The sequence below is a fragment of the Anguilla rostrata genome, chromosome 10 (assembly GCF_018555375.3).
Source record: "Anguilla rostrata isolate EN2019 chromosome 10, ASM1855537v3, whole genome shotgun sequence".
In the NCBI taxonomy this organism is placed as follows: domain Eukaryota; kingdom Metazoa; phylum Chordata; class Actinopteri; order Anguilliformes; family Anguillidae; genus Anguilla; species Anguilla rostrata.
In genome coordinates, this window is record NC_057942.1 from 40,550,960 (window position 1) to 40,577,567 (window position 26,608).

The 26,608-nt window shown below is 45.8% G+C and overlaps 2 protein-coding genes across 3 annotated transcripts; one reads left to right on the top strand and one right to left on the bottom strand.

The window, feature by feature from the left end:
• Nucleotides 1–4,546: 4,546 nt before the first annotated feature.
• On the bottom strand, nt 4,547–13,899 carry LOC135233511 (E3 ubiquitin-protein ligase KCMF1-like). 2 transcript variants are annotated; one of them, XM_064297136.1, is made up of 7 exons: nt 13,680–13,899; nt 9,253–9,420; nt 8,749–8,888; nt 8,323–8,424; nt 7,761–7,938; nt 6,395–6,671; nt 4,547–6,129 (listed from the first exon to the last, which is right to left on the bottom strand). In XM_064297136.1, exons 1-7 carry the CDS (start codon nt 13,882–13,884, stop codon nt 5,868–5,870), a joined length of 1,332 nt encoding a protein of 443 aa, XP_064153206.1. In that variant the 5' UTR covers nt 13,885–13,899; the 3' UTR covers nt 4,547–5,867. The 2 variants fall into 2 exon arrangements, with proteins under 2 accessions (XP_064153206.1, XP_064153207.1); XM_064297137.1 differs by lacking the exon at nt 13,680–13,899 and adding an exon at nt 12,397–13,642.
• Nucleotides 13,900–18,301: 4,402 nt separating this feature from the next.
• Nucleotides 18,302–26,319, top strand: LOC135233512 (endothelial lipase-like). Its single transcript, XM_064297138.1, has 10 exons — nt 18,302–18,557; nt 19,972–20,168; nt 20,681–20,860; nt 21,403–21,514; nt 21,911–22,135; nt 22,631–22,873; nt 23,323–23,443; nt 24,312–24,536; nt 25,249–25,353; nt 25,612–26,319. Exons 1-10 carry the CDS (start codon nt 18,473–18,475, stop codon nt 25,622–25,624), a joined length of 1,506 nt encoding a protein of 501 aa, XP_064153208.1. The 5' UTR covers nt 18,302–18,472; the 3' UTR covers nt 25,625–26,319.
• Nucleotides 26,320–26,608: the final 289 nt, after the last annotated feature.

Sequence of the window (26,608 nt, forward strand, 5' to 3'; positions counted from 1 at the left end):
CCTTCACAGTGTATGGCACTCACATCCGGGACGAGGTCAGTTACCGTGGTGAAAAGGCAGTGATTCTTTCATCCGATACGAAAGCTCTGCTACAGTTACCCGCATAATGAGTGAAATTACATTACAGGAGCTCTTCCGGTAGAACTTGTCCTGTGTGAATAGAGAACGGATCATTATTGATGTATTTATCATACAATTTCCAGTAAGTAGTTCATGACGGAGATTCTGAATGTGCTGATGTCCTGGCAACAGATAAAAAGGAACTCCACTGGTATTCATAACTCGGATTCAGGGCAATTTGTGGTTGTTCTGTGTATTGCTAATCCACGCCAGAAATGCCACATTGCTGTAACTGTGGAGTCAGAGCTCACTGAAGAATGTAAACCGATTTAAAAAGGATTGAAAAAAGGAATTACCTAATGATACCTCGATCGTGCACCATGATTATTTTTCCTGTGTTAAATTTTCTCACAGAATGTGAATATATGATGGCGGTCTGTTTTGGGGTATCACACCGGGTTAGCCTCTCCTACACCCGAGGTCCACAGTCCCCAGAGCAGAGGTGGAAGATCCAGGTTCAGAAAGTAAGAGTCCTTCCTAGTTTTTTTTTTCCCCCCCAATCACCTGGATTTGCTAATTAGCACAGTTCTTCAACTAATTATTGAAATCAGCTGGCTGAGTTCTCGGATGGAAGAAGCACATGAAAAAAACATTTACTTTCTGACCCCTGGACTGTCTACCTCTGCCGCACTGTCCCAGTGTTGAAAAGAGAGTTTCAGTTTCAGTAGAAGCGTGGTGTATTTATGGAGCTGGAGTCGGGGTTGAGGATGGAGACTGTGGTTTTGCGAGATTATGTGGCTGAATGGTTGAAATTCTCCCTACTCCAGAAGGGAGGGAGGGAGGGAGGGCTGGAATTTTAAGACGATTGGCCCTAAAATAAATTGCAGGGAATGTTTGGAGGAAAGCTGCCACACAATGAAAGCAGTGAGAACTTGACCTCTGACCTCTGACCTCTGTACCCTTGCTGAAGCACTGAGACGGACGGCCGGTGTGCGGGCGCAGGATTATGTTTATAACCGAGTGTGGGGCACGTCACAGCGAGAGTGGCTGAACGAGCAGAAAGTGGACGGTTATGGATGTGACATCAGGTCTACTGCGTTTGGTGGTTGGGGTTAACCTATGAGGGTTGTGATAGTCTCCTCTGGGAACAAAACTAGATTTCGTGTTTGAAAAGGACCGGACAAGACAGAAAAAATAACTGAGGTTTACCACATTAAAAGAGAATTTTCAGAAAGTAGCCATTAGATCAGGTTTGAATGACAGTAGAAGAAATAATCTCACGCCCCAGTAGACTCTACCTCCAGATTGACAGCACTTTTGCAATGTTTGATTGATGGACAGAAGAGTGCACTTACCTGGCTGGATTTTAAATGATCATAGAACGTCTCCATTGTTTGTAACTTCATTAGTCTACTGGGGGTTTTCTGCACTTCTGTCAGAAATTTGGCATTTTTGAGAGAAGGAAAAAAAAATCAGAGAGCATTTTGTAATTTCTCATTTCTAACTGCTGAGATACAAGTAGCTTGGTACAGGTATTCTAATCCACACCACATGTTTAGGCATAAATCTCAACTGGCAGAAAATGTAATTTTAAAAAGACTTGACTGATTAAAAAGAGCTTATAAGAACCAATGAACATAGAATATATGGACAATTTAGATTTGTACATTAGATTTTGTTTATATTTGGAATTGATAAAACACATTAGATTAAATCCAGCACACTGGTTTAATTGATTTATTTCATAGATAGATATGCAATTTTTATATTACTTGTATTCATTTTTAAATGTTTTAATTTCTGAGGGGAAAAAAGAGAAAGATTTTGTTCAGTAACATACTGCTTCCCTGCCAGAGCATTATTGAACATTCTGACCAATCCAGTAGAGAGAAAAAACATTAGTTTTTTACAACGCTGGTGCCCTCTAGTGTTGTAAAGCTGGAAATGCAGTGCAACACACCAATGATTTAAGTCCTGCAGGAACAACTGCAGTGTAATGCGCAGTATTCTCAGTGATTAAAACGACTTTGACTTGCGTGACTTCTGTGTCCCTACAGATTTTAAGGCTTTTTCACTGCTTGTCTCTTCCATAGCCACTGTGGACAGTGCGAGAGCCTATTAATTTTTATTAACCTCTGACAAGCCCTTGCAGGGACTAAGGTGAGCCTTAAAATTAAATACCTGACCGACATTTGAAATATTCTTCACTACAAATATACTCATATTTGTTGAATGTCAATGTGCCCTTGGCTTATTCCTGAGAGCGCACGTGCATTGCACACACCCTACCAGTTCTCACATGCTACCTCCGCAATAGTGGTTTTACCTGTCCGCTCACCTTTTACCTGTGCCACGTCACTAGAAAGGCACTCGCAGTGGAGGCTGTGTGTCACACAGCACTGGCCAACGGCCCTCTATGCCAGGGCCGCCCAACCTTGTTCCTGGAATGCTGCCGTCCTGTACGTTTTCACTCCAGAAATAACAAAGCACATCTCACCCAACGGCCAGAGATCTGGTTCAGTTGGTGATTAGCAGAATTAGGTGTGCCAAATCAGGGTTTACATGAAACCAAAAGGACGGTAGATTTCTAAGAACAGGGTTTGGCAGCCCTGCTCCAGCTGTATTACATTACATTACATTACATTTGAGATTTGAACGCATCCAGCGACTACACACTTTTTTTTTTTAATGAATTCATTGTATCCATTTACAGATATACTGAGCAAGCAGTAAGACTGCTCGAGGACAACGGAGGTCACCGAGAACCTGCACCTTGGTTACAAGCCCAGTTCTTACTGTGCTACATGCCACTAGTAGAGTAGATAGATGTGAATGAGCGGTTTGGCAGAGTGAACTAAGACGGTAGTTTCAGAACAGTGGCAGCCTGCTCTAGTGTTTATGTGTGCTGTGTAGGAGAGTGAAAACCTCAGGGACAGTAAATCTCCAAGAACAGGGTTGGGCAGCCCAAACTAGCTGTGGAATGAGATGTCCCGTGTCTTAAAATAACTTTTTAATTTTCACTTCTGACTCACCTGTCCATAGAATATAATCCCAAAAGGCTTGGAAAAGGTGCTTCATCCAGGTGCTTTTCTTTTTTTTTTAAACAAACCTGAGATTGGCATTGCTGTTTCTGAGATTTCTGCCTTGCTACTCTCCCATGAATCCCATTTTTCCCCAGTCTTTTTCTTATTCTGGAGTCATGAACACTGACCTTGACTGAGGTGAAAGTGGCCTGCAGTTCTTTGGATGTTCTTCTGGGATCTTTTGTGACTGCCTGCATGAGTTGTCGCTGTGCCCTTGGAGAAATTTCAGCCGGCTGAGATTCACCACTGTTCCAAGTATTTTCCATTTGGGGATAATGACTCACTGCAGTTCAGTAAAGTGCAAGAACCTTAGAAATGGCTTTTGTAACCCTTTCCAGACTAATACATTTCAAATGTTTTCCCTCATCTCTTCTGGAATTTCCTTTCATTGTATAATATAGTGTGCTTGTAGAAACTTCGTGGTGACTACTTCACTCTGGTGATAAGGTTCAATGTCAGTGAGGTTTAGATTCAACAGGGCTGGCTGCAATCAAGCCTGGTTGTGTTCAATAATCTGCATTCAATTATCAATTAAATTTGGTTAATTGGCTGAGTAATTAAGGGGGCTATTGCTGTTTCACTAGGGTGACATGGGTGTTTGATAACTTTTTTCATTAAATGAATGAAAATTTTTTAAAATGTGTTTTGTGTCTACTCCGTTTCCCTTTGTCTAATATTACATTTTGCCTAAAGATACGAAACCATTCAGTGCGACAAATATGCAATAACAGAGGAAACCAGGAACGGGGCAAATGCTTTTTCGTGGCACTGTCAGCAGGTAGGTTCATTAACTTAAATACACACAAAAAAAAAAAAAAAAACTTTCATGACACTGGAAGCGATAACTAAAAGAGAAGCCCACAAAGGGTCTACAATGCTGGCAAGCAAGCATTCTACTTCTGATACTGCAATGCATTGGGATGCTCTGCATGCATTATTTAAACTGGCAGTGGAAGGCTCTTAAATTAGGGGAGATTACAAGGGTATAATGAAGCTGCCCTCAGAGAACATTACACTGCTTAGAAATATTTGCGCGGTGATGCCGGATGCTCTTCAGCTATGAACTTGGGGGGGGGGGGGGGGTGAAGCCCTGCCCAATCACACGAGACCTTCCACCAGCACCTGCTCTTTCTCAAACAACGGGTCTTTCACCAGACAAACAGAACACGACCACACCGTCTCCAAACACGTCAAATTCCCTGAACTCGTGTGTGAAGATCAGAAAGCCAAATTAACCCCTGACTGGGCAGGCAGAGGTGCAGAGCTACTGTGCGCGCACACACACACACACACACACGCACAAATAGACACACAGACACACACACACACACACACGCACACACGCACACACACAGACACACAGACACACACACACAGACAGCAGCTCAGGAATGTCTGCGCTGTTTCATCAAAAGCCGTGTGCAGGTTTTATTGTATTCTAAATTTACATTTAAAAAAAGAAAGTCCGCCCATGTCCTTCAACCATTATGAAAGTTAACGCACAAATTCAATGTACATCTCATTGTATTTTACAGAGGAGTATAGGCATGAAGGCATGATTCAATCACAAGGCTTTCAAAACAATCATGTCAGACAAAATTCAGAATAAATAGAAGGTGCCATTGTTAGCAGAGAGCAATAGTCTTTCTTTTAAACACCTGCATCCCTCCCCTTACACCTGGAGCTGGGGTACCTCTCAGCTGGAGAGTCTAACCAATGAGAGGAGGGGAAAAAAAAAAACAAACATACAAAAAAAAAATCAAGAAGGGGCAGGATGGGAAGAATGTCAGGACCAGTGCATGAGTAAAACTACATTTGGTGTCCAAACAGCTTTTCACTAAAACAGCACAATATATGACGTCATAAGCAATGTGTTTGTTTTCCATACTTTAGATTTTTTTTTCTATCAAAGAGTTCCTCAGGGGCCTCCAAACTGGGTTTGTGTGTGTGTGTGTGAGAGTGTGTTTCTTTTTTTTCATGGCAGTTCACAAGTTCACCAACAGCGCCACCTCCTGGTAGCACAACTGAGAGGACCGTAGACAAACAGGAGACTGGGGTCACCTGACCAGTCATGACATCACAGAGGAGGGGGTGGGGGGGGGGGGGATTCCTGCTGTGGGATGAACACATTGCATTAAGAAGCTACTGTAGGTGCAGGATATAGTCTTTAAAATAAAAATATTCCTCAATTGTTTTTTTTTTCTATATCTGATTCAAAATCCTTTTCAAGTAACCTTTAAAAACAGTTAAAGAAAGCTTTGGGTTTTCAATGACAAAGCCATTAAAACTCATGCGAGCTGTGGTAGCCTCATGCACTAGTTATGGTAAACCATCCAAGCACTTTTTATTCATTAATATTGATAAATACAGACAGCAGCTTCATTAGAGATGGGGAGTTTCCTCTTCTGAATGTGGAGTTTTTTTTTTTTTTTTTTTTAAATCAGGAGCAACTTCTGCCACCGTTACCTACATTTACCTGCTAAAGTAAAAAAAAATTAGTTATGTGGAATTGATTATCAATTTTTATATAGTCATATATATATGTTTCTCTCTCTCTCTGTCTCTCTCTCTCTCTCTCTCACTCGGCCTCTTATGAATGTACACAATGTATTAAGGGTGACACCTGAAATTACAATCACCAAAAAACAAACCCAAACAAAAAAACTGCTGTCCACTCTCACTGGCAGTTACAGCACTGGACACTGTCTGCGAGGTGTGATGTCATCAAAGGGGCGGGGCGGGGGGCTCCTTGCCTCCTCGACCGCTCTCTCTCAGGTTCAGGTTCTCTAGGGCCACGTCCAGGGGCATGATGTCCACGCAGCCCATGGCCCCGAAGTCGGCGAAGTCCCGGCGCTCGTCCTCGTCGGAGGAGCTCTCCTCGCGCACCAGCGTGGACAGCAGCAGCTCCTGCACGAAGAGGCTTCGGTCGGCCCGCTCGCTCTCCAGCGCCTGCCGCTCCGCCTCCGACATCTTGGGCTCGTTCAGCCTGCGGGGGTGGGGGGAGGGGGAGAGAGAGAGAGGAGCGCCGTCTGCAGCAGGGGGCGTGGCAAAGATGGGAGGGGGGTGATGCCAGGGCGAACAGAGGGGGGCAGGGGGCGAGGCGACTGGAGCGCTAGTGGTTTGGGGGGGCGGGGCAGGGCCAGTGTGAAAGGGGGAGTGCGCAGGGACCAAGGCCAAGGCGAAATGGGGGGGCAGGGGACGGAGGGGTCCAGCAGTTTGGGGGGGCGGGGAGCGTAACGGGAGAGACTCACCTGCTAAGGAGGAACTGGGAACTGTGGGAGGCGGGTGGGGCGCTGTCGGAGGGGGCGGGGTTGGCGTTGCTGCTGGTCTGCGTGACGGTGGTGCTGATGTTGCCGGGGTTACCGCGACGCGTGGCGTTGCGCGCCGTCTCCAGCTGCTGCCGCGCCGCCTGCGCCTGCTGCCGCTCCAGCTGCAGCTGCATCTGCAACTGCTGCAGCTGCGACGCAGACGGACCGGCCGAGTTCAGCTGCGCAGAGCGCCGCACGCCCGACAGCTGCGATAACAGCTCTGCAGAGAGAGAGAGAGGGAGAGGGAGACGAACAGAGAGAGAGGGAGAGAGGGGAGGGGGAGAGGAAGGGGGCGGGAGGAAGGGGGGGGGGGGCAGGAAGAGAGGAGAGAGGGAGTGAGAGGGAGAGGGCGAAGGACAATGTGAAAATGATGCACCATTAAAATATTAATCCGAGAGAGTAACCCTTACACTCAGAACTCAGAATAAGATGAGAAGCACTTGATTGAACAGTGTGGAGTAATTTGTCTTCAGCATTTAACCCATCCTAATTGCTTAGGAGCAGCGGGCAGCCACAGGGCAGCACCCAGGCGACTCCACTTCTGAGGCCAGTGACATGCTTGTCTTTCAATGTGGGTGGAGACCAGAGTACCCACTAGAAACCCAGGCAAACATGGGGAGAACACGCAAACTCCGCGCAGAGAGGATCCAGACGGCCGGGACTCGAACTCGGAGCCTCCGTCTTGCAACAGTGCCAACCATTGTGCCACCGTACCACCCAATCCCAAATACAACGATCCTCATCTCCATTCTAATGTACAGATGCATTCTGGGAGGAACCCAGACCCACATTTCCAATAGTCCTGGCACATCACCCCAGCCTCAGCCTGTACAGTCAATGACCCAAAAAAGGCTTCCTCACTTAAAGTGAGATGGGCCTTGTGTCCAACATTGTTCATCACTGGCCATGATGTTGGGGCAATTTGCATCCACTGACCAAAAACCATGTCAAGGAAATAAAATTCCTTCTGTTTGCAGATGACCTGGTTCTGCTGTCACTCACGATACAAAGGCTGCAGGAGAACCTGGCTCTGCTGGAGAAACACTGTCAGACGTGGGCCCTGACAGTAAATATGACAGAAACTAAAATGCTGACCACATATACTTACAGACTTGGGAATGAAAGACTGGAACACTGCACACCTTGTGCTTACCTGGGACTAAAAATAAGCTCCACACGGCAGCGAAAGAGCTGAAAGAGAGGATATGGTGGACCTTCTATGGTGAGAATGTGCATGTACGTGTGTGCGTGTGCGTGTACTTTTACTTTGTGCAAGTATTTTACACAGCCAGGTGTCCTTGTTCTTTACCTGCGATGGGGTCCATAGCTTCCCTGTTGCTTGGAGAGTAGGAGGAGCTCTGGGAGGTGGAGAGCCCCCCGGTGGAGCTGCTGGTAAAGTGCATGTTGGATCGGCGTGCCCGTGGCCCCCCTAGACCCCGGCCAGGGTGAAACATCCGGCGCACATGCCGAACTCCGCTCGATTCATCCTGAGCAGCCAGGTTAAGGACAACACCCACCCACAATACAGTACAGTACAGTACACAGCACACACGCATGTCCACACATATACAAACACGCACGCACACTGCATACTGTCTACACACTGCATATACCACACACTGCATACTCTACAAACACTGCATACACTACACATGCACTGCATACGTCACACACACTTCATACTCCCTACACACTGCATACACCACCCACTGCACACATTACACACAGTGTACACTACACACACTGCGTGCACCACACATGCACTGCATACACAACACACACTGCATACATTACACACATTACAAACTACTCACTCAACCACACCACTAAAACATCCACACACGGTGAAATGCACATGGATAAAAGGATATTAAATCTCTAGGTGCTCTGTGTTCGAGTGTGAGATGTGCAGCAAAGTCATCTGTCACATGATTGGGATCACCTCCTGGTAGCGCTGCACAGATGGGACAGATCTGAAACAGAGACAAGTACTCTAAACACTGATCCTGCTCGACACACTGATCCAGCTCTCAACACTGATCCAGCTCTCAACACTGACCCAGATCTGAACACTGATCCAACACTGATCAAGCTTTCAACAATGATGAAAAGTGCTCTGAAGAGGTCACTATATAAAATTCTTATTTTTAGCCCTACATACACACCCTCACAATGAAGCAGTTGTGAGGGTATGCCCATGGGGGTTTGGGTTTGAGGGCGTGGCCGTGGGGGCTTGTGTGTGTGTGTGTGTGTGTGTGTGTGGGGGGGGGGGGGGCGTGGTTGTAGGGGGTACTCACCACTTCTGTGGAGGTCTCTGCGTGTTCTGAAGTGACATGTTCCTGTAGAGATGTTTCTGTGTACCCCATTCTTCCACAGTACGGACAGGTAAAGGACTGCGGCTGCTCAACTGAGAAAGCCTCCCCACCGTAATACAAGTCTGCAGCAACAAAAAGAATTACAACGCATCATCATCCGGCCAAACAGCCAATCACATTTCAATATACACTTACCGAAGTCTACCCTGGTTAATATACACTGCATGGGGGTACTTACCGAAATCTACCCTGTTAATATACACTGCATGGGGTACTTACCAAAATCTACCCTGGTTAATATACACTTGGTATACCGAAATCTACCCTGGTTAATATACACTGCATGGGGGTACTTACCGAAATCTACCCTGGTTAATATACACTGCATGGGGGTACTTACCGAAATCTACCCTGGTTAATATACACTGCATGGGGGTACTTACCGAAATCTACCCTGGTTAATATACACTGCATGGGGGTACTTACCGAAATCTACCCTGGTTAATATACACTGCATGGGGTGCTCTGTCGTGTGTCTGGTGGTGGTGGCTCCGCTCTCGTAGCACGATGCACACAGGTCGTAGTCGTAGCAAATTAAACACTTGTATCTGCGTCCCCTAAAGTTTCCTTTCAAACACGCATCACAGCTGACACCTGGAAGACAGGAAATTAAATTCAGACCCTGAAACGCAACATTCATGTACACACACACACTGATGTACGCACGCACACTGATGTACACGCACGCAGGCACCAGAAATGCTGAACACATGAAAAATGCTTTAACAACAATGTGCAATTACTTGGTAAATTTCACTGTAAATTCTGGTACATGAATAATACCACACAATGATGGCTGCAATGCATGTAGAAATAATAATGAGATAATGACTGAAGTCCTACTTAAATTTCACAAAAAAAAAAAAAAAAGATAAATTAACAATTCAAATGCTAACCCCATAGCGCTGCATTGCGTGTTAGGGGCAACACTATTATTAAACAAGTGCTACTTTAAAAGAACAATGAACATTTACACCCAGTCTGTACTGTGGGTGGCAGATTAAAGGGGATGTTCTCCATATGACCACAGCTGCACTGCAGTACATTACCAGGAATAGCTTATTCTTTCATTGTAGACTGGCCACCCCCTTTAAGCATAGACTTTAAAACCGATCACAGTGCAAGCATGTGTCAATCATGCTGGGGAAAAGACTGAACAGGAAAAATGAGAACTTGCACTAAATTATGACGGTGTAAACAAGCGACTCTTTCTTCATGGGTCTGTTGCTCATGCAAAGGTGATGCTTTTATTTTGGGGTAGCACTTCTGGGGTGAGCCTGAAATTCCAGAAGCTGGAAGCAGCTGAACTAGAGGTTTCTGAAGCACTTATGTCAGCCTAACCCTAAGAAGTACTTTGTCTTTACAGTGACTGCGAATACGATACTGTAGGCTTACATCATAGCCATTTCTCCTCTCACACTCATTAACACTGTAACCTAGCACTGACACCATAAACTAGCATAACACTGTAAATTCACACTCACACTGTAAACTCACACTGATACTGTAAACTAACATAACACTGTAAACACACATTAATACTATAAACTTATACTGTCACTATAACACTAAACTCACACTGACACTGTATACTCAGGTTAACACTGCAAGCACACTGATACTGCTATGGCTCTGCAGACAATGTTATTTGCAAAATATAGAACACATTTTCTACATCAAATCTCAGTACAATTGTGTCCATCAGAATCACAGTTAAGCATGGCTACTGGCACTCACAGCACAAGGAAGTCTCTGTAGGTGGCAGTTTATTACTGTTATTAAGGCACAATATGGTTGAATGCGTACTCTGCGTGTACTCCATCCAGAGACACCAACACTGTTGCCCCAGCTGATCTCAGACTCACAGCTTCCTCATCATGAGTGCATCCTGCACAGTGCATCCCTCTGTTCACACCGAAGAAGCAAAAGACACTCTTCCCTGTGGGAGAGGCTTCTGAGAGACGCAGTCCAGGGATACTGCTAAATAAAGCACGGACTAAAGTTAGCCCGCTCGCTAGCTAACTGTGGGAACTTCTGAAGATGTCAGCCTCTTTGGGTCTACGGCTTATTGACAGAAATTCCCATAGCGCCTGTCAGTACTGAGAAATAAACGATGTTCAACTGTATTCTTCCAATCTGGGTTTTTTTTCCACGCTCAAAGTAATCAATTACTTCTTAATTACTGCTTAATTGCAGCCTCTGACTGGATGAGGACCTGAATCTCCTGCTGTTCCAGGTGTCAATCACCTGCTGGTTGAAGCAGGTATTTAAACCCTCTAGATCTTCAGGGGCACAGACACCATACATGGTGCTGATTGGTTCAAACAGCCTCACATACTAATCCTAAATAGCCAACTAGCCACCTGCTGTAGGGCTTGCAAACTGTTTCAACTAATGAAACAAATGCATGATTAGGTGTCCAGGGTGGCAGCCAGGTGATGACTATTACCAAGACACTCGGGATAAAATGGTACCCAATCCAGACAAGCCAATGGACCTTTCATGACTAAAACCACCCATTTTCACACTACTCCTTCATTTCTGTTTAACAGGATCCTTCCAGCAACAGCCAACACATTACACATTAGTCTGCAGAGAGGCCTGGAGGCTGAACACCACAGCCTGAGAATCTGCCTCTCACTGTACCTGAACACCAGGGCCTGAGCATCTGCCTCTGACTGTACCACAATGTCTCGATCTGAGCATCCGCCTCTAACTGTACCTGAACACCAGGGCCTGAGCATCTCATTCCCACAGTACCTGAGCCTGAGCGTCTGCTCTTGCGGTACCTGAACACTCTGAGCTGAGCATCAGCCTCTAACCGTACCTGAACACCAGGGCCTGAGCATCTGCCTCTAACTGTACCTGAACACCAGAGCCTGAGCATCTCATTCGCATAGTACCTGAACATCTGGGGCTGAGTGTCTGCTCTCACAGTACCTGACCACTACTTAGAACTGAGCATCTGCCTCTCGCCTGTGTGGATAGTTCTGGAAGGCACTATGACACTCCTGACTTTGTGCGCCATGGTTAACTGTCACTAGTTAATCCACAGGATTAGCTTGTCCGACTGGGAGACTTAACATGAGGGACATCTCCCGAAAAATCAGCAGCATCTCATCATAACAAATTTTTAAATCAACTCATTAAACCAATAATGCAACACTTTAAATGCGATTATGCGTGACCCCTGATAAGTCAGCAAATTTCAGTGTTTGCATGTCAATTTGCGAAGTCACCCACGCGTAAGTTGTTTGCTGCTAATGAAAGTATTAAACTCGGACATACCGACGTAGTTCGCATCTAATAATAGACTACAGTTCCAGGTGACGTCTCTATCGGCAAAAAAATGAATTTAGACTTGATCATTCGCTAGTTCAGGCAGTGTTACATTCACCGATGCATTTAGGTAACCATTCGATTCCAAGAAAATTTCTCCCCGATCTCATGGTGCAAAACTTACGAAACTGCAATTTCTAGCTATGGTAATACAATTAACATTACAATATTTATCGAGCTTAATAGGGAGTCCACCAACTAAAGATTTATGCAATCACTCATTTCACTCACCTACAGAGCACCTAACGTAACCTGGAAACATAAAGCTTATCAGTGTTCCAAACATAATAAAAGGACACTAAAACTACAACGATGGGTAACCAATTAATTAAGAAAGATCGCTGGACTGGTTATTGACTCGATGTCTTTAAACCTTTCAGGAGTAACTTGGCTAGCTACGTGCCATGGAAGCGTTTTGCTAAGCACTAGACTATGTGCAGTTTGCTGAGCTAGCTGTTAGCGTAGCCGGTTAGGCCTAACACTACACCGGCACTTAGTTATCCGCCGTTTAAAAAAATTATAATCGCGATTTCACCAGGCGAGCGATGACAACATTGCACTGGCCGATCACAGTAATTAACTTAGCTGCCTCCCCAGAGAACACATTAATTTAGGCAGGTGATCGCACTTGGGTGGTAGAATGACATAACCACCATTGATAAGTTAGCCTGCTATGCAGACAGTAGGATATTTATATGACGGAAACAGGTGATCTGGATCATTAGCGAATACATTATAAAGCAGAACATAAACAGTTGGCTAGCCAGAAAAATTAGTCTGATGACAACCCTTTAACTTCAGCTAGCGATTTAGCTACATATTCCATTAAAAGCACTGTACAACAGCAAATCGCCAAATGTCCGGTTAGCTAAACCAGTTAGCTAGCTAGCTAACAGCTAAAACCATTCCCATTGGTTCAGCTGTTAGCTGCCATTAACCAGCCGCTGAACCAGTTCCCTGCCCTCAGCTAGCAGCTAAACCAGTCCCCTAACGCAAGCAAAAAGCTAAACGAATTCCCTAACGTTAGCTGGCTAGCTAAATTAGCCGCTTACAGGAGAAGGCCGTCGTCAGGCCTCACCCCTGATGACAGTGCATTCACCACCTCCGCGACCGGGGTCTGAGCGGCCGCAACGGATCCACGATTTCAACCCGGTAATAACAAGCAACCAGACCAAAGTGGCCTGCGCTGAGATCACGGGGAACTCAACCAGGGTCCTCTCTCCATAACTGGGGCGATAGCTGCCGGGGTAACGTTAGCCTCATGTTTGTGCCTCGTTCCTGCGCTCATTTGGCGCAGGCAGACCTCAGCTCGGTGGCTGCAACTCGCCCGGCAGAGAGACCTGGGCAAACGGGGAAACTGCGGCCTGGGGTAAACTGCATGGCGGCGGCCATCATGAGCTTCATCCAGCGCATCACAGTACAAACATGGCAACCCTCGACTAGCAGTTAGCATGCTAACGGCTCGCTGGACGCTTCTCCGGCACAGTAACGTTAGTTGTGTTTTCTTCTCTTACCTTCATGTCGGGACATCATACAGACGCTGACACAGCCCCCTCCTCGGGCTCCCGGGCACGGATCACACAAAAGGATACTGCTTTTGAGAACTGAAGCCGTGACTCGGTCTCTTTTTCTTCTTTTCTCATGAAGGATCCTGAGCTTCCAGCTCTTTACCTCCCCCTCGCCGTCTGTCACCGCTGTACAGACGGAGAGCTGCTGCATCGTTAAACAACCGCCAGGGGGAGTAGCTTAATGGTTCTCTGCTAGCTAGCTACATAGCGACGAGGTACATAGATTAGGTACATAGGTACATAGCTACGGTTGGCCATGTATGATGATTATGACGATGATGATGATAATAATAATAATTGTTATTATAATTATAAAATACATCTTACAGAGGTAAAATAAACACAAAATAGTTTTTTGAATGGAGCTATCATGCATTTTTCAATGGATTCACTGGACACCTCACTGCTCACAAACCACCCCAAGACTACACGACTCACCACCCATCACAGCAACACACTAGTTGCCACCCCCTTCAACAGTACTCACCACCCACCCCAACACCAGTCTACTCACCACCCACCCCCACACAAGTCTACTCACCTTCTGACCCACACAAGTCTACTCACCTCCCTTCCCCACACCAGTCTACTCACCAACCTGGCAGAATCCCCTTACTATTAGTAAGAGGACATGGATTTTAGTTATGAATGAAGATTAATTGAAAATGAGAATTATCAGAGAGGATTTTTTTGTCTTTTGCACAGCTTGTACTGCTAACAGTAACACTACTAACAAATAGCAATGTATGCTATATAACTATGGTGCTGTCCATAAGTGTTTGGACAATGACACAATTTTTGTTGTTTTGGCTCTGTTCTCCAGCGCATTGGATTTGAAACGAAACAATGAGGTTCAGGCGCAGACTATCAGCTTTAATTTGAGGACATTTACCTCCATATTGAACTGTCTGGGAATTACAGCCCTTTTTTAATAGAAATGGGGGATTTTAGGGGACCAAATGTAATTTGACAATTGGCTGATCGGCTCTTTGTTGTTGCATCATTAGTTCATGCACAAGAAAGCTAACAAAAAGTCTAGCGTTGAATCTAGATGGGGCATTTGCATTTGGAGCCTGTTGCCGTTGTTTCTCTACATTAGGACAAAAGAAGTGTCAATGCCAGTTAAGCAGGTCATCATGAGGCTGAAAATTCAGAATATGTCGATCGGCAACGTTGGGTGTGTCAAAATAAACGATGTGGTACATTGTTATAAAGCAAGAACGCACTGGTGAGCTCAGCAATAGCAAACGACCTTCCAAGGCATTCCAGGGAAAACCACTGTAGTGGCTGACTGAAGAACACTTCCAACTGTGAAGCAAAAACCCCTTTTTAGCTGTTTAACAGATCAAGAACATGTGGGCATAGGTGTGTCAAAGACTACCATAAAGAAAAAACTACACCAGCATAACCTCAGAGGGTTCACCGCAAGATGCAAACCGCTGGTGAGCCTTAAGAACAGAACGGCCAGGTTAGAGTTTGCTAAAAAGGATGCAAAAACCATATAGTTCTGGAACCAAGTCTTATGGACAGATGATATGAGTATTAACCTGTACAAAGGTGATGGAAAGAGGAAAGTGTGGGCAAAGAAAGAAACTTCAGGCTGTCATTAAATGCAAAGAACTATTAACCAAGTATTAAATATGACTATTTAAGAATATGTTAATTTGTCCAATTCATTTGTATAAAATTTTTTGTAATTTTTAATATTCCCAATAAATACTACATTCTAGTTAATAATGACAGTTTAGTAGCCTATCCATATTGATGAGCTATGCTGTAGATAGGCCTATCTTGATTTCTAAGTGGCTAGCCTTCTTGTCGGCAAAATGGTCAGATAGATGCTGTGCTAGTACCGTCTAGATTCCTTACTAACGTGTCTCGGCCTGCTAGCTTCTTTTCTCAATGATACCTGCGAGAGAGACCACTATGAACTTATTTAAACCACTGCCATGTATCCCAGAGGCTGCATTAATACGTTGAGCCATTAGAGGGCGTCAAAGTGCTACAACTGGGATAGTGAAGGTACAGCACAGGGTCTCTTTTGCCTCTACGATCTTTCAGCTCAGTGTAAAATACATTCATTGAACTGTGTGTCTCCAGTTTTTTTCCCTTTTGAACCACCAGTTGTTCCTTTTGTACTCTTGCTGTGGCAGCCTTACCCAACCTGCACAAGGAGCAACATATTCATGCAGCAATTTCCAGTGTTACATTAATTGCATTGCAATACATTGCGCTGCATTAATTTGGCAGACACTTTTGTCCAAAGTAATGTATAGTAAGTGCATACTGAAGGTCCTTGGAGCGACTGCAGAACACAGGTCAGATAAAGTGCAATTCTGTCATGAAGCAGCTATCCATAGCCATGGACATCAAGTCTAGTTCACACAGTGAAGCTATGGCTAAGTCTTGAGATAGAAGTGAGGTATGATTTCCAGGCACAATAAAAGAACTACAAGTCTGAGATCAAGATACATATGATTAGTGAGTAGCCCTGTAGAAAAGTGTAATGTGAATGTAATGTTGAGGTACAGCATATACTGAAAACAAACTGTGTGGCAGAATAAGAATACATATTATGTGTATTTATTTGAACAGATAAATGTGTGCATTTTACGATGTTTTTTGTTTTCATTCTTGTGTAAGCAGCCTACCCCAGCTGTTGTGCAACGCATAATAGAACGTTGTGTCACATGAATGCCATTTCATCAGATTCCTGAATGTTTCTCTTCAATAACACCATTCGAACCCCACTGTGTAAGAGATGAGATATGACACAGACTACAAAATAACTGGACTCGTGGTAAAAAGTCTTTCTGCATATCCCAATTCACGTCCAGCTTTTAAATGCTGTTCATAATATGGCCATTACGGGTATGACCACCAGGGGCAGGCTGTGGGTGTAATGTGCGTAAGTATGAAAGTATGAAGATGGTGTGTGTATACATATATGTGTGTGTGTGTGTGTGTGTATGTGTGTAAAATTTTACACACTGATTATTTTAACTTTGGTATTTGCATGAACTTCAATTTTTAAAATAATGAATAATTTATTATCATTAATTTATGAAAATAAATATTTGGAAATGTACACTGTTAAGTCTGTTTGTGTGAGTGTATGTGTGTGTATGCGTATATACAATTCCTGATTATTTTAACATTGTTTTGCATGAACTCCAAATACCAAATCATTTATTTTTTTAAATAATGAATAATTTTTATCATTAATTTATGAAAGGAAATATTTGGATATTCGTCTATTAGCTGTAAGTAAATGTACACAGTTAAGTCTGTTTTCAGCTGCGTGAAATTAAAGTACTTTGTCAAAGCTTTCACTTGAGTTCAAGGTGTTCTCTGTTGTGAAACAAAGATATTGTAATTATATACACACACCAGACATTGTCGTGTTGTGCATTCCATCAGGGATTATTGTAAGGATGTCACGTGATGGGGTGATTCTGAAAACCAATGAATGACCTTGAAGGTGTAGTTTGTTTCAGCGACATTTACCGAATTTATTCGCAGTAAGTTAACAGGGGAGTCATTGTGAGACGCTGTCTGTTACGTGAGTCCAGTTTTCACAGCCGATGGCCTGATCCAATAATCTGGCACAGACGCTTTGGACATGGAGATTCCAGCTTCCAGGTCCCGAGTTAACATGGGGTAATACCAACCCCGCCCCCTCCCCCCCCCTCCCCCCTCTCCCTCACCCGCACCCCACCCCACCTCACACGACATAGTTTCCCATGGCGTCAGTCTTTGATGTTTTTTCCCCTCCAGCTATACACTGTGAAGGTCATGACATTCTTCAGCAGCTAAAACAACGATAACACGAATACAATAAATGAACAATTCAAATAACTGATTAGCACTTGTATATGAATGTGTAGAAATGAACGTGTACATTAGTCAATGCCAGCAGCCTAGTTATGCTGTATGGTTTCAGAAGTTACTGCGCTACTGCATGAGCAGTATTTGTTCCTTAGGCAAACAAACTGGGATCTCGCGGCTTTGTGTTCACTTATCATATTGAACGACTTGTCATTTTCCAAAAAAGGACTGAAGCAATACATGACCAATCCAGTTACAGGACACGACGAGAAACATTTTGTGATGAGTGTATTTATATTCGTCGTGGATCCAGGATACTGTAGATATTTTTTATAAATACAGAGCAAGATCATGTGTGGCCTGTCGGCATCATTGAACGGATGTTAATTTATAAGTACATTTGTTATGTAAAACAAAATATTTTTGATGATAAAACAGTACGTATACTTCACCCCGCTTTATTTGTTGATTCATTTCGTCCTATACGTCACTTGTGTCCCTACTGTATACCTCCAGTCCAACTAACGCAACGGAACGAGATAGCACTGTGTTTGTTTTCAATAATGAACCCGCATAGGATTAAGACGCAACTCGAGTAGTAGGCTAAAAAATTTCATTCAAACGTTCTTGTCACGCCCTTAAACGTAAATTCGGGGGCTTGGCCAATTGGAAGCTTAGAATCCTCCAGTTAAGATCTGCCGATGATCAGATGACCGAAAGAAAACTATTTAAAACTAATGAGCAGCGCGCCTCAGGCCACGCACACACAACGCATAAAAGAAAAGACCGGCTCCACTCAACAATCTCACAAACTACCTCCCAGCAATCACTGGATTGTTTTAAATATTGCAGTTAAATATTACACTTTATTACGAGACGGGGGGGTCTGTATCTGTGCTGTAAGGAAAGAAATGAACTACAATACATTGTGGATTCCTGTCATTTTGTCCTTTGTCATTTTAACTTCTAAAGTTGGTGGAAATGGAGTTCATAAAGGTAAGAGTTTGGCTTAAGTTATACCTTCACCGTATGTTGAAAACTTTTACTATTAAAACGTATTACAGTTTCTTAAAGAGTTTGTCAAACACATGTGATGTGACTCCATGATCGCGCGATGTAGCCTAACACTCAACTAAACTGATCCACTTGTCCACCGTCTATTGATCACGTAAGCGATTTCTGCTTAAATGACCTTGAATTAATGAAATGTATTGCAGTGGAATGAAACTAAACGCTGTCAGTAGTTTATTGTGCGAATCTTGCATTTCCGTGCAGCATCGTCAGTCGTGGCCCGCATTCGTTCGTACGAGAGTTCAGAGAACGAGAAACTGGGATTGAATTAAAATGCTGTAATAAAGTTCTCACGTAGCATGTCTGCGATTTCAGGAACAGCGATCGCTTCTCCCTTTAAATGTAATTACCGTGTGCACTCTTTCCTTTTTTCGGTTTTGAGTTTTTTAATTTATTTTTTTAGATACTATATTTATAGATTTTACTGCTGGTACGAAAGGACAGTTTCTGAGATGGCAAATATCTTCGCGAAAGAAACTGGATTACGCGTTGCTGCCTGAAGTGGATGAGTTTTTTTAAAAGCCCCCCCCCCCCCCATCTCAGTGCACAAGTAACTTAAACCGGCACAGTCAGTCCTGAGAAGCCACGTTGCAGCTGTGGAAATATTCACGTATCATCTACGGGCAGTGACCTTGTAAACGAAATAAAATTCTAAAATAAATTATCAAGGCTAAGCTTGAATTAAGCTAAGCTATTAGAAGGGACCAAGAACGGACTCTGGCGAGACGGCCAAGGTCTGTACTACACGTGGAACAGGATAACGGTATTCTCCGTTTGACATTTACGAATCGTTTCTGCTCTCAGTATGTCCCTCATTCGAATGATGAAACGGTTAATACCCATGTCTGCTCTTAAATAATTCTCTGGTAAGGTTTTCTGCGATCCGCACGGGGCTGATACAGTCTGGGAACAAATTACTAAAGAGCGTGATAATTCGTCTCTGCGTGTGCCTCGCTGGCTAGTTCTAGATAAAGTTCAGGGTAGCGGCATCTCTTGGAAGCCATCCCGCTTATGTGTACCATCCTGTCGCAATTATATCGGAGGCTGATTTCAGAAGCGCTTCTACCCCAGGTGACCCTGTCGGAGTCGCGCGGGACGGCTGTAGCTTGACCTTTCCTACCACCTCTGCTGGACGCTCTTGCTGGCACGAGGCCCAGGTGTGGAACCCGTCGGGCACCTTCCCGTGCAGTTAGAACTGGGTGCTGCTCTGGTCCTGCCAGAGAATACGCGGGGAAGTTCTCAATTTCTTAGGTGCAAGTTAATTCTCTGGCCCTTTGTCAGCACGTTATTGATGTGGATTGTAATTTATAAATCTAAATGCGTCCATTCACTGTTACAGATGACTTTACCGAAAAGCCTCCCGCTGTGGACGGCAGTGAGGCGGACGGGCCGAACTCCCTGATTAAGTTCAATATGCGGAAGTCTCTGGACCTGGATGAGGACGGCTGCTACCTGCAGCCAGGTCGACGGGAGTGTCTGCAGGAGTGTGGTTTCAATGCCACATCTAAGACCATCCTTATCATTCATGGCTGGACGGTGAGTGTCTGCTTTCTGCAAGATGGTCAGTCTGCTGAGCAATTTTGGACATTAGGAGGAAGGGAAATTTTTTAAAGATTCTTCAAAATGAGATAAGAATGCTAGAAGTTTTTTTTAAATGTTGGATGTTTTAATTAGCATGTTGAGTAAAATGAATTAAGCCCATCCTGGGTACGTGTACAAGGTGCGAGTATGTGTGTGGTGCCCTCTGCGTTGGGGGGGGTAGAGACCTTCGTCTCCACATTCCAAAGCTTCTATGTTAACCTGCTGAAAAGTAATTTTGTAATGTATTTTCCTTGTGGGTATTGTAACAGCATTTCATGTGCAGCAGTGCGTATTGCGCCCCCGTGTGGTCGGCGCTGGTTTTTCGGTGGCGGCGGGTTGCGCGGTTTGTGCGGTCTGCGTGGCCGCGGTGGAATGTGTCACGTTGTTGCCAGAATGCCTCCGGCGCGGGCGGGTTCTGAAAGGTGCATTGATCGCCCGCGCTCTCCTGCCCCCCCCCCGCCCCACAGATGAGTGGCATGTTCGAGAGGTGGATGCACCAGCTGGTGTCGGCCGTGCAGCGGCGGGAGGCCGAGGCCAACGTGGTGGTGGTAGACTGGATCCCCCTGGCGCACCAGCTCTACCCCGACGCCGTCAACAACACGCAGCTGGTGGGCCACAGCATCGCCCGCCTCCTGGACTGGCTCCAGGTACGTCGCCGGGTCCTTCGGCAAGGCTAAAGGCTAAAGGCTAACGAACACCCAGAGCTGCCTTTCCTACGTGCACATAAGACCGTTCACATCCTTCGCTAGCTAAGGAGTTATTTGCTATGAAGATTTCTCTCTTTTTTTATTTCACATTGCAAATTAAACCTCGTAAAGATCAGTGCGTCCAGCCAGGGATGGTGATCTCTTAAGGGGTCAGGTTAGAACTTTCCAGCTGTTGGAATAGGTCAGCCCTAGTTCCTGTCAGTGGAATGTGTAATATAAGGCTTCCTGTCGACCGGGTTTTTGGGGCAAAGTGCTGTGTCTTTCTTAGCGTGTTGTTGAGGGGGAAAAGCGTCGTTATGTGTCGTCCTATATGTCAGTGTTGTTTTGTTGGTGAAAAGCGTTTTGTTGGGGGAGAAGCCGTATATGTCAGTGTTGTATTGTTGGGGTGGGGGGGGGAGGGGGAGGGGGAGGAAGCCCTGTATGTCAGTGTCGATCAGTGCCAGTCGGAGCCGATGGGCTCACAGCTGTCTGTGTTTTTACAGGACGAGCTCCAGCTGCCGTTGGAGGGAGTCCACATGATTGGCTACAGCCTGGGCGCACACGTCGCTGGGTATGCAGGGACCTTTGTGCGAGGGACAGTTGGCAGGATTACTGGTGAGAAATGTGGCAATTCCCCCCCCCCCCCATTAGTATTACCCCATGTACCGCCACTGTAGTTCTCACGCTTACTGTGCTGTTACTGCCCCCAACCCCCCCTCGCCTGTACTATTACCCCATGTACCGCCACTGTATTTCTCACGCTGACTGTGCAGTTTCTGCCCGCCCCCCCCCTCCTCCTCTCCCACCCCCCTTCCCCCGGCTCCTCCTGTGCTAGAGGGCTCCCAGACTTGGCTGTAGTACAAATTTTAGTTTCTCTGTAATTTCCATTGTTTGTGTAAAGGTACACTGTGTGTCTTTGTGGAGAACGGGAGGGTGGCGTTTTTTATTTATTTATTTATTTATTTATTTATTTAAAAAAGGGATTAAGGGTTTTTCCTGCGCCTTTTTTAGGGCTGGACCCGGCCGGGCCCATGTTCGAGGGCGTGGACTCGGACCGCCGGCTGTCCCCGGACGACGCCGACTTCGTGGACGTCCTCCACACCTACACGCGGGAGGCCCTGGGCGTCAGCATCGGCATCCAGCAGCCGATCGGGGACATCGACATCTACCCCAACGGCGGGGACGTGCAGCCCGGCTGCGGGCTGGGGGACGTGCTCTCCACTGCGGCCGCAGGAAGTGAGTACTCCTGCCTCGGCCCTTCCTCCCGCCGATCTCCTCCACGCCCTTTTCTCACGCCCAGCGGCTCGGTTCCTCCAGACCGCGGCGGCGGCAGCGTGTGCCAGCCTGCCAGAAAACCAGTCTGACTCCGGCGCTCCTCTCTCTGCTCTCTGGTCTGCATTGACTCAGAAGTGGGGGGGCGTGGCACTGCTCAGTGGTGACAGCTTGGTGTCTGTGCGCCAAGAGGACAAATGTCATGTTTTTAAACATGACCAGTAAAGTAACTCTCACTCTCACTCTGGGGCGACATAGCTCAGGAGGTTAGAGCGGTTGTCTGACAGTCAGAGGGTTGCCGGTTCGATCCCCTGCCCGGGGCATGTCGAAGTGTCCCTGAGCAAGACACCTAACCCCTAAATGCTCTGGTGAATGAGAGGCATCAATTGTGGATAAAAGCGCTATATAAATGCAGTCCATTTACCATTTACCAACCCTAACTCTGACTCCCTCCTCCAGATTTCGTGGACGTGATGAAGTGCGAGCACGAGCGGGCGGTGCACCTGTTCGTGGACTCGCTGATGAACCGGGACCACCTGAGCTTCGCCTACCAGTGCACCGGGCCCGACCGCTTCAAGAAGGGCATCTGCCTCAGCTGCCGCAAGAACCGCTGCAACAACATGGGCTACAACGCCAAGAAGATGCGCAAGAGGAGGAACAGCAGGATGTACCTGAAGACCCGCGCAGACACGCCTTTCGCAGGTGAGCAGTGGCCCCACCCCGCCCGGCTCCACCCCGCCCCGCCGCCCCGGACCCTCTCAGATCCCGGGCGAGCAGCGCAGGTGACGGAACCACAGTCACTGTGGCAACGGAAACTTTTCACACATCCCCCCCCCCCCTCCCCCCTCCCCCCTCCCACCTCCTTTTCTCTTAAATTTGGAAAGCCCCTCAGTGTTCATGCTGCAACCGCCTTTATCAGTTTTGGGTGAGCGTGTGCTGTCTTCAAAAGCCCCTGCCATTGTCTGCTGCTGCTTATCACACTGCGGTTCAGGCTTGCGGTCAGGCTGACGCCAAACAATGTGGCCCATCTGTGCACTGTGTCTTAACAGGACAGACGGCCCAGCAAGCCCCATAAAGCGCGCGCTCGATATTCAGATCTGGCACATCGGGGGCAACTTGTTGACTGACAGCCATGCCCTTTGATCTCGCAGGCTACCATTACCAGATGAAGATGCACGTGTTCGACAGGAAGCAGGCCAAAGACGCGGACCCCACCTTCACCGTGCAGCTGTACGGCGCCCACAGCGACACCAGCGACATCAGCGTGGAGCTGTGAGTATGACGCGACTGGCCTGTATCCTCCAATCAGGGATGCTTATAACGTTTGGTTTTTTTTTTTTTTTTTTTTTTTCTGCGTCCAAAAGGCGCCGCCTTTGCTATCCGTGTCGCCGCGACCAAAATTGCTACCGTATCCTCTGCAATAATGGCCCATTCCAAAGGCGTGGTGCCTGGTGGATTACTGTCATTTGAAGATGTGATGGTGGCGCTTGTCACATGTCACAGTCGCGCAGTAGCGTAGTCAACGGTAACGTGGCTGAGGGACTAGGCGATGACGACAGAAAAGGAAGTACTGTGCTACCATGTAAATCTCCATGACGCTCACGGTGCTGTATGTACAGTTGTACAGTTCTGTGGGGAAGCTAACAACACTAAGCCACAATTAGGCTTCCGGTTTTTGAATCTGTGGTAACTTTTTTTTTTTTTTTTTTTTTTCCCCCGACCAAAATCAAATGCAGTTCTCGTTGAACTGTTTCAGAAATTAGCTGATGCCTCATGTTACATTTTACAGAATTTAGGATTCTGAGTGTTTCCACTTGATGTCAGATGCGGCCTATAAACTGCGTTCGTAAAAATTGTATTAAATTGTAATTCGCATATGTGTCTGTACACTGTGTGAAATTCAAAACCATACTGAAGAAACATACTGTATAAACAGGGGTGTGGTGAATCTCATTCTTCTGAATGTGTAGTTTTTAAATCGGATGAGTTTCAAATTTCTGTGTTATCACACACATTGCTGCTGGGGTATAATTATTACATGAACAGCCAAAATGGGGCTCATTTTAATATAAGGCAATACAAATTTCTATGCAAATCTTTTTCTCATGCAAAAGTTTGACTCCTGTGTTTTGACTCCAAGGCCCGACAGAGTGGGGCTCAACCTGACGAACACCTTCCTCGTCTTCACGGAGAGCGACATTGGGGACCTGCTGAAGATCAAGCTCTCCTGGGAGGGCGCGTCCGATTCCTGGTCCTCCATGTGGAAGTCCCTGAAGAGCTCGCTCTGGACCTGGTCCAGCGTGCCCACCAACCAGCGCCTGCAGGTCCGACGGATACGGGTCAAGTGCGGAGAGACTCAGAAGAAGTGAGTGGCTGGAATGTTTTGGTCTTCCACACACGCACACCCACCTTGACTCTTGTCAGTAATTCATTCACGGCGTTGGCTCTGTCAGTAGTTTGCCCACAGCGTTGGCTCTGTGTCAGTAATTTACGCCCAATGGTGTTGGCTTTGTGTCAGTAGTTTGCCCATAGCATTGGCTCTGACAGTAATTTGCCCATGGTGTTGGCTCTGTCAGTAATTTGCCCATGGTGTTGGCTCTGTCAGTAATTTGCCCATGGTGTTGGCTCTGTCAGTAATTTGCCCATGGTGTTGGCTCTGTCAGTAATTTGCCCATGGTGTTGGCTCTGTCAGTAATTTGCCCATGGTGTTGGCTCTGTCAGTAATTTGCCCATGGTGTTGGCTCTGTCAGTAATTTGCCCATGGTGTTGGCTCTGTGTCTGTAATTTGCCCATGGTGTTGGCTCTGTGTCAGTAGTTTGCCTATAGCATTGGCTCTGTCAGTAATTTGCCCATGCCATTGGCTTTGTCAGTAATTCGCCCATGGTGTTGGGCCTAAAAAGCATCTCTGAGGAAAGGGAGTGGTGGATATTTTTTCTGCCGATAAGTCTGTTTGTGTGCAGTTTCTGCATTCTGTTCCAAAAACAAAAGTAATTTTTGTTTTTGTTTTGGCAGGATGGCATGTGTGTAAGCTCATGTGACTGAGCGTCTTAACCTGATTGTTTTTTTTTTGAACACAGGTTCACGTTCTGTGCTCAAGACCCTGCTGCCATTGACATCGGCCAAGGGAGCGTGCTGACGTTTGTTAAATGTCGTGACGGCTGGGAGGTGAAGCCAAGAAAAAGGTACCAGCTCCGCTTTCACTCCACAATGGCCTTTTAATCCCACCGATCGGAGAGGAGAACCATTCAATATTCATTCACCTTGACATTTCTGATTGGGTATTCAATGTTTATTCTTTGTTTATTTAAAAAAAAAAAAAAAAAACTTGGGTTCTGTGGTTAAATAAGTAGTAGGCTGGTGTGGAATGTTTGAAAAGCAAATTTTAAAAAATGTACACCTTGTTATGCATCCTGTGTAATCTTCTCTTCTCTCTCTTGTAGAATGCACTTTTAAATAGAGACTATGCACTTATCCAGGAGCCACTGTCACTGAACGGGACCTGTGCCAGCACCAGGAGTTAAGCGCACTTCGTGCACAGTGAATGGATGCGGCGGCTGTCCAATCAGCTGCTCGATGACATGGACCTCACTGTCCAATGAGACGCCTGACGGCATTGGGACATGCCTGCCGTACGGCTGGCCATGGGTTGGTTCTCACATACTCTTGAAATTATGAAGGAAGCACTGCTTGGACAGAGTTACAGCACCTGCCTGGTGGCACCTCACAGAAACATCTAGACTGTTCTGTCACGGGGCGTTCAAGATCTGACTGGTGACGCGATCGGCCAGGCCCCCGCACCCCCACGCCTCCCCGCGTCCCCCTCCAGTGCCAAAACACATAGGTGTTGGGATGTTCGAATGCGTGTTGCACATACTGCAAAGTTTTGAGCTGTGTACTGGACATGTGTATGGGGCATGACTGATTTGTTTTATGTTTGAGGGGGGGGGTGGGGGGTGTTGTGAACGTTTGTGCTCATTGTGAAAACACTGTACAAATTTAAGCCTATTGTAAATCTTCAGGATTTATGCGTTTGATTTATTTTGTGTGTACTATAATTTATTTTGTGTGATGCGGTAATGTGTTGTGCATTTGTTTATAATGTAAATAACTTTTTTTGGAAAATTAAATTGTTCACTGGTTTGTAATAATCTGGCTTTGGGCCTGTTGCTTTGGGGCTGAAGGTTGGGGTGGACATTATGTTACATGACATTACATTTAGCAGACCATCTTACCCAGAGCGACTTGCACAACTTTTACATTACATACATCGTATTTACATTGCATACTGTACATTTATACAGCTGGATATATACTGAAGCAATGCAGGTTAAGCTCAAGGGCACAATGGCATTATCTTAATTTTACTATGCGTATTTAAATTGCTTCTAATTTATGGCTATGATTATTGCAATAAAAACTACACAAAAACATATAAGT